We start from the raw sequence: 14463 nt of genomic DNA, 5'->3' as shown, positions 1-14463 counted from the left end.
TCCCCACCCTCCCCCAACCCTGGATAATTTTTGAAAGGGTTTGAGAAGGAAAGAACCGCTCTGTGGAGGAAATGTATGGATGACTTCTGGAGTCTTCTCATCCAGAAGGCCGGGTTCCAAGGATGATCATCCAGTACCGGCATCAGCTCGAAAGGAACTGAGATTGAGATGTCCTGTTTTCAACACTTGGTGCTGAGAGGTATCCTCCCCATCTTCCCAGATCCTCTACCGAGTTCACTGTTGTTGAAGGGAGAAGGAGCAAAGATGGTGCTCAAAGCAGTTCTTGTTCAAATGCCTTTCCTGGGAGAAGAAACATCCTTGTCCACAAGAGCATGTAATGAAGTCTTCTGGAGGAAATCTCTCTCCAGGGTGCCTGGCTGGGGACTGGCAGGGCCAGGAGGCTGCAGTCTTTCAAATCAAGCCTTTACATTGTTGCTGGACCTTCAGAGATTTCTTCTAGCCGCTGCGCAATCATTATACGTAGCACCGAATACCTTAAAGGGATCCAGAATGGAAGAATTATCAACTGACAGCAGCTAAAAGGAAGGGACCGATGGACCGGTCACGAGAAGAGGAGAACATAATGGAAGTGATGTCCTTCCCTGAATCACACAACCAGGTTTTGGGAAGCCTCTCCAGGAGGCTGCATCGACAAAAGCGGCCTCTTCTCCTCCAGACCTTTTACAGGTAGTCCTCAACTTACGACCACAATTCCTGTTGCTAAGCAAGACATTTCTTAAGTGGATTTTGCCCCATTTTACAATCTTTCTTGCCACGCTTGTTAAATGACTTGCTGTGATTATTAAGTTAGCAGCACAGTTGTCCTCCCCATTGACTTTGCTGCTCAGAAGGTCCCAAAAGGGGATCACGTGATCCCAGGGGCACTGCAATAAATACGAGTCAGTTGCCAAGTTTCTGAAGGTTGATCATGTGACTATGGATATTCTGCTACGGTTGTGTGAAAAATGGCCACAGGTCACTTTTTCCAGTGCCACTTGTAACTTTGGCCACTAAATGAATTGTTGTAAATCAAGGACTACCTGTAATCTATAGATTAGAAGATTACTAGACATTTTTTCCCCTCTGTTGCTGGTTCCCTGGAAAGGAAAAACTTACTTGTGTCTTAATTTCTTCACTTCCCGGTCTTCCTCCTCTTCAAGTTTTTGGATAAAGCTCTTTAGAACAGGCATTTCAAATTTAATATACTGAGCAACCTGCATGGACACACAAAGTACGGAAAAGTGAAGCAGATGGTTTGGGAACACCCAGTTTTTGCAAACCCCATGGACTTCTGCATAGGAGCCGAGAAAACTCCTTGCTCTCTGTTCCAGAGTTTCTCAACGCTAAGATGGGTGGAGTCACTGAAGATGGGTGGAGTCACTGAAGCAGTAGGCGTGAACTTAAATGGACTCCAGAAGATGGTAGAGGACAGGAAGACCTGGAGGAACGTTGTCCACAGGGTCGCGATGGGTCGGACACGACTTCGCAATTAACAACAAGATGGGTGGACTTCAACACCCAGAATTCCCCAGCCAGCACGGTTGGGAAGCCCTGTTCTCTGAGCCATTTAGGCACCACAGCAACAAAGTAAGGCTAATAATGGGGAAATGGAGGCCCATTTCATCCCTCGGTGCTATTTCTGAAGCACTTGTGTCCCTCTGCACTTGAGGGAATAAAGCACATGTGAACTGTCTCACATTTCCTCCAGAACCCAAAGGTTAGAGACCGTGTCACGTCTCCACTCTTCTCCCACAACAAACTAATGGGGTGGATTGTGCTAAGATAATAGTTAAATACCCATGTCTTTAAGGTTTGAATGAGTAGGTTTTATGGGCCTACCCCTGAAATAAATATAGCAGCAAGTACTCAAAATAATTCATAAGCAAGTCAATTATTAATACAGATAATGAGAAATAATTACACAAATAAGTGAAGAGCTGTCTCCTGAAGACATGGGGGTTTGGGAAAGAAAGCCCAGGAGAGGTTTTAATGGTGGGGCCTAGCATGTTCCTCCTCCAAAGATGTTGGAGACTGAGGAAGCACCTCTACGTGATAAGCAAAGAATGGATTCCCACCACACAATAACTCACATCATATGTGACTTCTTCCACCTGGTCCTTCTCCATCAAAAAAACCTTGGAAACCTGTTCACACGGCCCCTGCAGAATCCGGGCAATCAGTGGGTAATCTGTGACCTTGAGCTTCTGCTTCTCTACAGGAAACAGAGAACAAGGACAAAGGTTGGGATCCAGACCTCAAGAACAACTCATGTTTACCAACAGGAAAAAGAAAATGACCTCCTCTAAAACACAAATCAAGAAACTTCTCCTGGTTTACGCAGGATGCACCTGTTGGATTCCCAGGAAGTATCCAAAGTCTTTCTACAGCCAGAATGACTGTGCCCCCACCCCGGTTGATGTCAATAGGTAGACCTTCTCCAGAATGATCTATCCCCAATCTGGTCCTTCACTATACTTCAAAATGTTGTGATTAAATTGTGTTTATTAATATGGCAGGATATGGGAACAATTATGTAAATCATTGTTTTCCAACTTTGGCAACTTTAAAACGTGTGGACTTCAACTCCCAGACCTCCCCAGCCCACAAGTTCACACATCTTAAAGTTGCTGAGGCTGAGAAATGCTCATAACAAAATAGGCAAATACAGCAATGGATTTCAGGTTAATATTTGTTCTGCCCCCTACAAATGTCCTTATCCTGACTCTATCCAGCTGCTCACTGGAGTGAGGCCCAAGAGAGGACCTTGGGTCAAAAAAAGCTTGCCCAGAAGCCCTACCACCGCAGGACACAACAATATCCTTCTCACCTCCACTGGTGTGCACAATGTACAAAGCAAATTCTTCTGCTGAGTTTTCAATCTGAAAACAGGAAGGAAAAAAAAGAGCATTGGTTCTCTGTGCATACAGCCCTTATCCAGCTCCACAACCGCTTCTTGTTCCAAACGGGCCAAGATTGAGTCTTTTTGCTAAGGAGTTCCAGATGTCCAGATCAACATTGCCTGATATTCTGACTTCAGTTGAAACTTAACTACTAAGTTAAGGTAGCAAGCTAGAAATCAAAAAGGTGAGAGTTCTAGTCCTGTTTTGGGCGCAATACCTGGCTAGGTGACTTTGTGTCAATCACAAAAAGACCGTGAGTTCTACTCCTCCCTTGGGAAAAATAGGAGGAGGAAGGAGTATTAGGTATTGATAAAAGGAGAGTATTTGTAGCTAACAAGTAAACCCAACAGTTGTTGGGACAAAAATATAACTTGACAATGTTGACTTGCTTTCGTTGCTCTGTAGAAACTCCTGCCCCTGATTCAGCCCCCCAAGGAAGCCAGGAGACTGGGGGCCAGTTTGAAGGAACGTTAGGGATAGCAGGGGAGGCAAAAAGCTCTTTGCACTCTTGATCAAGCAGGGGGTAACCCTTCAAATGTCCCCGGAATGAAAAACAGGATTTGCTTGGTATATAGAGTAGGGCAGGGGTAGGCAACCTTGGCTCTTTTATGACTCGTGGACTTCAACTCCCAGAATTCCTGAGCCAGGTATTCTGGGAGTTGAAGTCCACGAGTCATAAAAGAGCCAAGGTTGCCTACCCCTGGAGTAGGGGAATGAATCATTAAGAGAGAGAAGCTGGCTCAGCCCTGACCTCCCCTGCAGCAGAAACCAATCAGAACAAAACATGCCTTAAATTTGTTGAGTAACAGCTTCAGAACCTGCGGTGTAGTCATGGTGCTGTTGATACGGACATTCGTGACGGAGCCATACGCTGGTGTGAACACTGAGGTCTGAGGGAGGAAGCAGAAGGAGAGAGCAGGGTTCGTGAGAAGAATCAGGCAAAGGACAGGTTGAGACTTCTGTGAGGGGAGAAGGAAGCTGTTACAGGCCAGGTATGATGGGGGCAAGGACAACGTTAGATTAAAAGACTGAGTTCCCATAATATGATTGACTAGGTTAACCAAACACCAAGGCAATGTCCACAGGACACGCTCTGTGTTAGGTTTGCATACAATTGGTTCAGTTCACACAACCTGGCAGGATCATGGTTGAGTTCCCAGATTCCCAGAGTCCACCAGGGCACGGGATGAATGCAACCGATGGGCGGTTGGCCATAATTCACTGAAAGTAGAATAGGATCAAAAACATGAACTTGGGAGCTATAGGAACTTTGGAATCGGTTATAAGTGCTTTTTGGGGAGGTCTGTCGTACCTTCAAGCAATCACTAAGCGACCAGTCGTAAATCGAGGACTGCCTGTATGCAGCTTAAAACAATAAAGGGGGAAGGGTGAACTTTTATGGCCTCTTTTAAGACCGGCTCCTGAGGAGCTCCGTTCACTCTCCCAGGATCTTCTCGCTTGCTTTGCCGAAGGGGCTTCTCCCCCCCCCACCCCCGGCCAGACCCCCCAGAGGTTCACCTTGTGATTGTAGAAATGCCCGTTGATGGAGAAGCGATGACGCTTGATCCGCCGCTGCTCGCTGGGGGTGCGAAGGTTCCCTCTGCGGCGCACCCCCACATCGCTCCGCGTCCGCATCAGTTGGGGAGCCTCTTCCAGTTGAGCTTTGAACTCTCTGTCCTCTGAAACGGAGCGCAGCAAAGGCCCGTTAAAAGAAGGCGGACCTCGACCTCGGAGGCATCCACAGGACTGGAGGCATCCCTTCAAGGAATGCCACCAGGGCTGCTGTTCCCGTCCCCCCCCCCATGGTGCACATTCCACCCCTTTCCTAGGTGTGAGCAATACCTGTAAAACGGGTGTGTGCGTGTGTGTGTGTGTGTTGGTGTTTGTCATGATGTTGCCACTCTGCAAGAGTCGCTGAGACGCACACAGGCAGTCTTTGATTTACAATAGCAAAAGCAACAGCACTTCGACTTATATACCGCTTCACAGCCCTAAGCAGTTTACAGAGTCAGCCTATTCCCCCCCCCCCAAAAAAACAATCCGGTTCCTCATTTTACCGACCTTGGAAGAATGGAAGGCTGAGTCAATCTTCAGCCAGTCAGGATCGAACTGCCGAACGGCTGGCAGTCAGCAGAATTAGCCTGCGGTGCTGCATTCTAACCCCTGCCCCACCAGGGCTCCTACAGCCATTCATTCAGTGGCCATTCGCTGAAAAAAGTGACTTACGGCCGTTTTTCACACTTACAATCACTGTAGCATCTCCCTGGCCATGTGATCACAATTCAGATGCTTGGCAACTGACAACTGACTTAGGACAGGCGCAGCCTCCCCAGGTCCCCCGATTGTCATTTGTGACCTTCCCAGCTGGCTTCTGGCGGGCCAAGGCAACGGGGAAGCTGGACTTGTTTAATGACCACATGATGATTCACTTATGAGATCCCCTGTTGCGCCCTTCTGACAAGCAAAGTTAATGGGGAAGCCAGGTTCACTTAACAACCATTTTACTAACTTAACAACTGCAGTGTTTCACTTAACAACCGTGGCATGAAAGGTCATAAAGTGGGGCAAAACTTCCTTCACACCTGTGTGGCTTAGCCAAAGGAAATTTTGAGCTCAGTTACGGTCGTAAGTCAAGGACTACCTGTATAAATAAATTATGATTATCAACTTGATCATCTAAACAACCTCCCCCCAACACCTCTGTCAAATAGAGAAGGACACTTTAAATTGTGGGAAACGCATACACACACACACACACACACACACACAAATTTAGATGTAAGAAGGCAGACAATATCCACTTGTTTTCCTTTGCTAGGAAGAGAAACATTTCAAGACCCGTCTCCAGCGGGGAGGACTGCCTGATGATGAATGGCGCCTTTTACAGACAGGAGCCAGCTCTTCCCTGTTACACCAAGACAAAAAGAGGCTTTCCACACCCGACAAAGATCGTGTTATGTGCGCAGAGAATTGGGTGTGCAATCTGCAAAAGGAGATTTCCTACCCAGGGCCCTCTTGAATCTTAATTTCACCGTCAAGGGGAGAGGGGGAGCAGCAGAAAGAAATTAACTGGAACTAACTTCAGTGGGAATTGTGCTGAAATTCATCAGGCCCACAGAAAATCTCCTTGTGGCTCTCAGACCATCTCAAAGAGGCTCTGCAGCCAATGTCTCGCTCTCCTTTTGTGGCCTGGAGCGGTGCCACTATTGTGAGAGGGAATTCACAGATGCCGTTCTGGCAGCCAGGCGGCAAACCTCAGCCATTGTCCGATTTCTGTAGAAACCCGAAAAATGCCTTGGCTTAGCTGGCTGTCCTGCTTTGGCTTTTCAAGTCGCTCAGTGGTTCACTTGCAATTTTACAGCCTGGGGGTTTCGTTAATTTTTTGCCACTGAAATTCTTTGACAGTGAAATTTGTGGGAAGGCTACGCAGCTCCTGGAATTATTGGTGGATTGTTTTCTAATCCCTGAAATTAAAAAACGGGAGTGGCTCCTAACAAGGAGCTCAGTTTGAGCCCAGAAGCCTCCTGCAACTGCCCAGCCTTCGTTGTGCCTTTCCATGAAACATCGGCCAGAAAACCATCAAGCTCAGCAGGGCAGCAAGGATCCCTACAAATATCCTCCTTTATTGGTACCTCGTTTAACAAAATGGGGGGAAAGCCCTCCGAGAATGAGGGGGGGGAGGGCTTAAACGTGAATTGGCTTCAATTGGATTGTCACGCCTTCTGATTATTAAAGCCTTCTGATTATTAAAGCCTTCTGATGATTAAAGCCGGTGTAACTTAAGCTGCCATCTGCAATTCGCCCCTTCCTGCATTTGATGTTTTGGCAACAGCTCTTTGACTCCTGCAGTTAATGGAGGAAGTAAGAAGGGGAAGTTATCAGCCACTGTCAGCCGATAGCAAGATAAGATAAGTGAACGCTGCACTCAGCTTCCCCACTATTTGTGTAGGGCCAGCACAGCAGCTCTGGCCCTATGGAAGTCAGAGGGCAGAGATGCCGTTTCCAAATCGTGCACAGCCCAGCACCTTTCATTCCGTGACCGCACAGTGGTCGGGGCCAAAACTTTGCCTGGGGGGAGGAAGCAAAGGGGCAAAATGCACTGCTTACGTTTTGCAAATGCTAACCAGAGCAACCAGGCCTAGGGGATGGGGGGAAGGGTTCCCAAGAGTCGAGAGGGGGGTCGAGAGGCTGCTGTCCTGTGAACAGAAGACAATTTTCTGGGATAAGAAGGACTCATTGGGAGATGAATGCACAATAGGTCTTCTGCACAAGTACGCGTGCACACATACACACAGGGAGGGAGGGAGGGAGAGAGAGAGAGAGAGAGAGAGAGAGAGAGGGAGGGAGGGAGAGGGAGAGGGAGAGGGAGAGGGAGAGGGAGGGAGAGGGAGAGAGAAACAGAGAGAGAAAGAAGGCTGCTTCGTGTTCAGAAAAGTGTATGTTTCATCTATGAGCTACAATAAACTGCTGGCTTATTGACTGTAATTCTGATGGCAAAGGAATCCCAGCCTTTCTGAGTCTCACGGCCCATCAGCAGCTCTCCTGTTTTCTCAAACAGGAAGGACAGCCATGGCAACTCAGAGGAACAATGGTTTGTGTTGCAAGAAAGGAGGATTCTGTTGCCAAGGGGAAGAGAAGCCAAGCTGATTCCTTCACATCCCTGGGTGCCAGATTTGTGTGTGTGTGTACAAGCTTAGTTTCTAGTGCTGCTCTTGCAAATTCCTAAGCCACAGAGCTCTGCTAGATCATATCAAAGATCTATGGGGATTTCATTCTCCACAGATGCCACGATCCCACAGGCAGGAATCTGTCCTATGTGCATGTGTACGCATGTGTGCATACGTGCAAAGCCGTTTCTCCTGCTGTCATTTCCCAACTGACAGCATATTCGGGCACATAAATCAGAGCTAAGCAATCACAGTTCTGTTTGCCATAATGCCCTCTATTTTTAAAATCGTCCAACCTGGAAATACTTTTAAAGCAATTTATCCCCAGAGTTGAGCAGAGATGATCATTCCTAATCCTGAAATGAAACATACATTGCAACCTTGGGAGGAAGGAAGGAAGGAAGGAAGGAAGGAAGGAAGGAAGGAAGGAAGGAAGGAAGGAAGGAAGGAAGGAAGGAAGGAAGGAAGGAAGGAAGGGAGGGAGGGAGGGAGATGGACTCAGATTCAGTGGCAACTGGGGTGCCATAGAAAACCTGATGGACCAGGATAGAGACAGATGAAGAAGGTCACTAGGAAATGAAAATGACTTGATGGCACATAATTGATCAATTAGGGAAAAAGAGGAGGAGGGTCTATGCAAAGCATGCCTTAAACTAAAGGCAGGATATAAATCTAACAAATACATGTATAAATATCATTTTTTATTCTTTCTGAAACAATGCAAGGAGATCCCACTGGTGGAAATTCATGAAAAAGAGCTTCTTTCTTTCACCCACCCACCCCTTGGTCTCAGCAGCAGTTGCTTCCTTTTCAATCTTACCTGCTTTCCCATCTGGCGCGTCCCCTTCGGATGTAGGCTCAGCCTCTGTGACCTGAATATCAGGCAAGGTCGTGGGCTTAATGACAGACCTTGGGATGAAAGGGAGAAAGAAGTGAACACCCCAGGGGGTAGGAATAGCCACCAGGACTTTGTCAAGCTTTATGAAGCAAGTCATTCTCATTAAGATGCCAACCATCCAAGGACGTTTAGTCCATCGGTTGGGGTTGAAGGTGGGAAGAAGGAAAGTGGCAAGGAGGGGGTTCCCTTATGGAAGCCCTGCACAGCTGGCCACAGGTCTGCAAGGAGGGCAATACTCAGCCCTCCCAGGGAAAAGGGCAGGAGAAAGCCATCCTACAATAGTGCAGCTGGTTAGGATGTAAAGCTATAATCTGGGTAACTGCAGGCATAGATGCACCAGCCTTTGCGCCTGCATGAATTTTGTTTGGGAAACGAAAGAAAGAAAGAGAGAGAGAGAGAGAGAGAGAGAGAGAGGGAGGGAGGGAGGGAGGGAGGGAGGGAGGAAGGAAGGAAGGAAGGAAGGAAAAAGAAAGAAAGAAAGAAAGAAAGAAAGAAAGAAAAAGAGAGAAAGAAAAAGAGAGAAAGAAAGAGAGAAAGAAAGAAAGAGAGAGAGAGAGAGAGAGAGAGGAAAGAAAAAGAAAGAAAGAAAAAAGGAAGGAAGGAAGAGAGAGAGAGAGAGAGAGAGAGAGAGAGAAAGAAAGGAAAGAAAAAGAAAGAAAAAGAAAGGAAGGAAGAGAGAGAGAAAGAGAAAGAGAGAAAGAAAGGAAAGAAAAAGAAAGAAAAAGAAAGAAAAAAGGAAGGAAGGAAGAAAGAAAGAGAGAAAGAAGAGAAAAAAGAAAGAAAGGAAAAAGAAAGAAAGAAAAAGAGAGAGAGAGAAAGAAAAAGAGAGAAAGAAAGAAAGAGAGAAAGAAAGAAAGGAAAGAAAAAGAAAGAAAGAAAAAAGGAAGGAAGGAAGGAAGGAAAGGTAAAACTCGCAATAATCCCAATTTATTCAAAAAGTTAAGTGCATCAAAGCCAAATGAGCTGAACCTCCTAGACAAAATCCAATTTCCACTCCAATCAAATAATGTCAATTGAAATAGATTGTATTGTTATGTTATATATCATATCATATTATAGTAATAGTCTGTTATTTTATAATAAATAATTCATTTATCTTATGAATAAATAACTCAGAGCAGCGAACATACATAATACTCCTACCTTTTCTTTTCCCCACAAGAACAGCCCTGTGATGTGGGTTGGGGTGAGAGAGAGGCTGTGTGGCCTAGTAGTTAAGGCACCAGACTTGAAACCAGGGGACGGTGAGTTCTAGTCCCGCCTTAGACATGAAAGCCAGCTGGGCGACCCTGGGCCAGTCGCTCGCTCGCTCTCTCTCATCCCAAATATATATATATATATATATATATATATATATATATATATATATATATATATATATATATATATATATATATATATATATATATATTTTTCATATTTAGGTCGGCCTTCCCTCCAGTCCAAACCTTTATTTAAGTCAAAGATTACAGAGAGTCGTCTTGAAACCAAAACAGGGAAATTAAAACAGGCAAAAAAGAATTATATGTTATCACACCAAGGATCATAACTGCAGGTTTGGGGAATTTTCCGTGCAAAACTCTGCCCTTCCAAAACGGCCAGGCTGCATCGTGGAACTCGGGCTAAGCCCCACAACAAATCTCCCCAGGGTGTGCTAGGAATCCCTCATCATTCTTGGATCAAAAGATCAAAAGAGCCAGTTGGGTCTAGTACGGGGTCAGGACAGAAACCAGGAGACGGTGAGTTCTAGTCCCGCCTTGGACACAAAAACTGGCTGGGGGACTTTGGGCCAATCGCTCCCTCAGCCCACCCCAGCAAACAGGTGGATGGTTTGTGGGGAAAATAGGAGGAGGAAGGTGTGCTGGATGTGGTCATTGCCTTATTTATAAAAACAATAAAGGTAAGTAGGATATGTATAGAAAAACAAGCAGAGAAACCTTGGAAAAAAGAATCTGATCAGGTGAGAAAGGTGGAGGGTGGGAGGCAGGGCCAGAGTTCCAAAGGGGCTTCCTGTCCTCTCCAAAGTCCCAAATCCCCTCCTCCCCCCCCAAGCAGGCTATAGTAGCACCTTTACCTCTGAGAAAAGCCCATTCAGGGGGGTGGGGGGTGGGAAATCTGGGGCAGAGAACAGCTGCTCACTCGCCTCTCCTCTCTGAACAAAAGCGCCATCAGGAGTGGGTGGCAGACATTTGCCTGCAACCTGCCATTAGCCTTTCTCTCCGGGCACAAGCCATGACTAATACGACACACACACACACACACAGGCCTCCCGCGCAGGGGTGTGTACTGACCCGTGGGCGCCCAGGTTGCAGCCAGAGTGCCAGGAGGAGGAGGAAGGAGGCGGGCGCAGGCGCTGGTTGTCGTCCTGCATCTGCAAGCGGATGGGCCTGCAGAGCCCCCAGGAGATGTTCAGCAGGCCCTCCACGATGAACTCGCCTTCTTCCTGCGGGGAGGGAGAGCAAGGGGCCCTCAGGGATGACCACTCCGTTCTACAAGCTTCCCCACAGCTCTGCCAATATGAGTGTGGCCCACCTCCTTCTGAAGTGTGACCCTCAACGTGCCACCCAAAATATGCTATGAGCAAAGATGAAACATTCATACCGTATGGTATAGACCACAATTTATAGAAGGAGGAGGAAGAGGAGAAGGAGAAGAAGGAGGAGGAGGAGGAGGAGGAGGAGAAGAAGAAGAAGAAGAAGAAGAAGAAGAAGAAGAAGAAGAAGAAGAAGAAGAAGAAGAAGAAGAAGAAGAAGAAGAAGAAGAAGAAGAAGAAGAAGAAGAAGAAGAAGAAGAAGAAGAAGAAGAAGAAGAAGAAGAAGAAGAAGAAGAAGAAGAAGAAGAAGAAGAGGGGAGGAGGAGGAGGAGAGGAGGAGGAGGAGGCAAAGAAGAAGAGGAGGAGAAAAAAGGAGGAGGAAAAGGAGGAGGAGGAGGAGAAAAAGGAGGAGAAGAGGAGGAGGAAATTAGTATTAGTATTATTATGAGTAGTAGTACTAGTATTACTGGCTGAAGGGAAAGGGAGCCTAAGGCCAGAACTGCCCTGCCTTCCCCGTGCAGCAAACTCTCCTCGGCTCCTCACTTCTCGCCCTTCGTGCCCCTGGGGACCGAGTCCTTTTCCTACCTCTCGATGCCGAAGCTGCAGGTTGTGGCCCTCGTAGTAGAGGTTGTAGGTCTTCAAGTGCAGCAGGAGCTCATTCCTGGAAGGAGGGAGGGGCGGGAGGAGTTAGAAGCAGACAGGGAGCCTGGGGAAGTCAAATAGAAAGGCAGGTAGTCCTTGACTTACAACCGCAGTTCAGCCCCAAATTTCTGTTGCTAAGGGAGACTGCTGTCAAATGAGTTTTGCCCCATGTTACGACCTTTGTTAAGTGAATCAATACAATGATTAAATCAGCAACATGGCTAGTACGTGAATCTGGCTTCCCCATTGACTTTGCTTGTCAGAAGGTGGGAAAAGGGGATCACGTGATCCCGGCCGGCGCTCTTTCCTCTCAGGGCCCACCGCAGACTCGCACAGAGAGACAACGGAGGAATGGCTTACTTTGAGATGTATTTGTCTTGCCCACAAGGGACCAGAGAGATCTCGCTGTCAAACTCCATCCTGAGAATAGCATGAGGAACACAGGCCTGGGTTTGAAGACAAGAAAAGACCTAGTTTATCTCTGACTTAAATAGGGGCAAAGAATCTTGGCACCCAGAAGTTACTTAATGCAACGACAAATTCCAAATTATGTTTGGTGTGTGTTGGTCAACAGCAAAATATCCAAAAGCGCAGGAGAAGAGCCCCGTGTTTAAGACCCAAGGGACGGGTGGAGCGTCAGCAGTAGCTTTTTATTCCTAAAACTGGCGGGTGGCAAGATGTGAACTCTCCAGACCTGCTTTGGCTCTACAGACAAGTGTTTCTCAACTTTGACAGCTTTAAGATGGGTGGACTTCAACTCCCAGAATTCCCCAGCCAGCCAGCTGGAATTCTACAGAGAAGATCACCTGCCAGGGCTAAGAGTGGTCCAGGGTGCATCTGCCTAGCAGCCTCACCTCCTGTCCAGAAAAAAACGAAAGCAAGGCAGTCTGCAACCTTCCAGGGACCACGAATAGATCCAAACCCAGAAGAGGCAAATCCAGAATCTACAATAGCCAGATCCAAAATTAGACTACAAAGGAAATTGAGGAAGTGGGCAATTTGCATCTGCTCTGCTTGACCCAGATTCTGGATTGCCCGGCAGGGGCGATCCGCAGGGGCAGTTGTGTGTGTGTGTGTGTGTGTGTGTGTGTGAGGGAGGCAATGGACAAAAGCACTATTGCAGTGATGTGATGCAATCTCCCGTCCTCCTGCAAAGGAATTCTGTGCCAAATAAAACATGCAATGTAGCAATCACTAAATTCAGGAGAAGTGGACTAAAAATGATACCTGGGAAGATTTACCTACAGAAGTAGTGAATGCATCAAACTTATGAGCCCATTAATGACTGAGTCCAAAAGCATTGGAGGACTTCTTCGGACTTTTCTATCTGGCTTCTAAAATTTCAAGCACAACTTTGCTGGCTTTTAATAATAATAATAATAATAATAATAATAATAATAATAATAATAATAATAATAATAATAATAATAATAATAATAATAATAATAATAATAATAATAATAATAATAATAATAATAATAATAATAATTTAATTTGTACCCCGCCCTTCTCCTCATAGGACTCAGGGCGGCTCACAGCCTCATAAAAACCACAATACAATAATACAATAATATCTATATTAAAAACCGAATTAAAAGAAAATATTTAAGAAGGCCAATTATTTAAAATTATCCTTAAAATTGCCTTTTAAGAGCTTGAAACCTATTTTTAAGGTTAAAAAGGCAAAGTTCCAAAGCGAGGAATCGCCTTCCTGTGCACCTCCCTGGTTCTGCAGCACACAAGACACTCTGGGTGCAACAACTCCTTGCAGTTCTTCTGTCTGGCCTCTGTTGTTCACAGCTGCCCACGAGACAGAGGCTCCTGAGTCGCAAAAGCCCTAAAGCAGGAAGCGGGGCAGCATAAGGCCAGCCTTGCATCCGCAAAGACATTGTTCTTCCGGAGGGGGGCCAGGAGACAAAGGGAGCAGAAGTACTAATAATATCACAAGGCCCCAGCAAGGCAGCTGTCTCCACTCCGCATTTCCTGCCGGATCTCATAGTAACTAGCACAACAAGGCGCAGGTCGTGGCCAGGGGGCTCCACCGGACCTTTTGGGGGCCTGACTAGATGCTTCCAGGGGAAGGGGGTGCCCCTGGGGGCATCAGAGCCAAATGAAGGGTCTGGAGCCCAGAAGCCCATGAAAAAGGGGGTCCTCCCAGTTCGAATTCCATATGCAGAAGCAAATTGGGTTGGTCGTGGAGTCAATGGATGGACAAAAATGCCAAATCCGGTGTAAACATCTGGCTGACTTTGCCACGAACAAAAATAATAAAAAGCAGCCAGCAGCTGCATAAGACATTTGCATAGGAGAATTTGCTTTCCCAAGCAAAGAATCTTGTTTGATCCAGATGTTTGTTCTCGGATTACAATAAGCTGGCTTTCCTTGTCCAGTCTGGTCCCCCCCCCCACACACACAAATGGGTTGGCCTTCAATTCCATAATCCCCGATCCTGGAACCATCGAAGCAGTTGCCAGAAGTGCCCTTCTGCATCTATGGGGGAAGAGAGAGGATCAGAGCCTGGAAAAAGAGACAGAATTTGGACAAAATTCTGCCTTCTCTTACATCCTTCAAAACACAACTCCTCTCTCCCAAGAGACTGTGAAAGAAGAAACAGTTCCCAGAAAAATCTGGGAAACCTCTGCCCTTTTCTGGATGTTTTAGGGAGAATCTGACATTTCTTCCAGGGCTTGCTAGATGCTTCTGCAATGAGCACTATAAACATTCAGAGAAGCAGCAAAATTCAGACTCTGGATGGGCTGAACTCAAATCAAAGGAAAGTTATAACACGATGCCACAATAGTAGTCCTTGACTCATGACCACAA

General features: G+C 46.5%; 1 protein-coding gene across 1 annotated transcript; it reads right to left on the bottom strand.

Moving 5' to 3' along the window:
• Window positions 1-424: 424 nt before the first annotated feature.
• Window positions 425-12059, bottom strand: RASSF2 (Ras association domain family member 2). The gene is made up of 10 exons (XM_015811585.1): window positions 12001-12059; window positions 11584-11659; window positions 10757-10908; window positions 8388-8476; window positions 4419-4579; window positions 3689-3790; window positions 2828-2879; window positions 2091-2212; window positions 1117-1214; window positions 425-494 (listed from the first exon to the last, which is right to left on the bottom strand). The coding sequence occupies exons 1-10, from the start codon at window positions 12057-12059 to the stop codon at window positions 425-427; spliced, it is 981 nt and encodes a 326-aa protein (XP_015667071.1).
• Between the last annotated feature and the right edge of the window lie 2404 nt (window positions 12060-14463).

The sequence above is a fragment of the Protobothrops mucrosquamatus genome, unplaced genomic scaffold, assembly GCF_001527695.2.
Source record: "Protobothrops mucrosquamatus isolate PMUCROS unplaced genomic scaffold, P.Mucros_1.0 scaffold_50, whole genome shotgun sequence".
NCBI classification, from domain to species: Eukaryota; Metazoa; Chordata; class Lepidosauria; order Squamata; family Viperidae; genus Protobothrops; species Protobothrops mucrosquamatus.
The sequence above is the reverse complement of the archived record's forward strand: the minus strand, read 5'-3'. Positions and strand labels throughout refer to the sequence as shown.

Coding starts and splice junctions, on each gene's coding strand:
- RASSF2 (XM_015811585.1), bottom strand. CDS start 12,059: ATGGAGTTTGACAGCGAGATCTCTCTGGTCCCTTGTGGGCAAGACAAA. Junction 10,909..11,583: donor TGCAGCTTCGGCATCGAGAG/GTAGGAAAAGGA, acceptor CCCTCCCCGCAG/GAAGAAGGCGAGTTCATCGT. Junction 4,580..8,387: donor CGCGCCAGATGGGAAAGCAG/GTAAGATTGAAA, acceptor GCTCCGTTTCAG/AGGACAGAGAGTTCAAAGCT.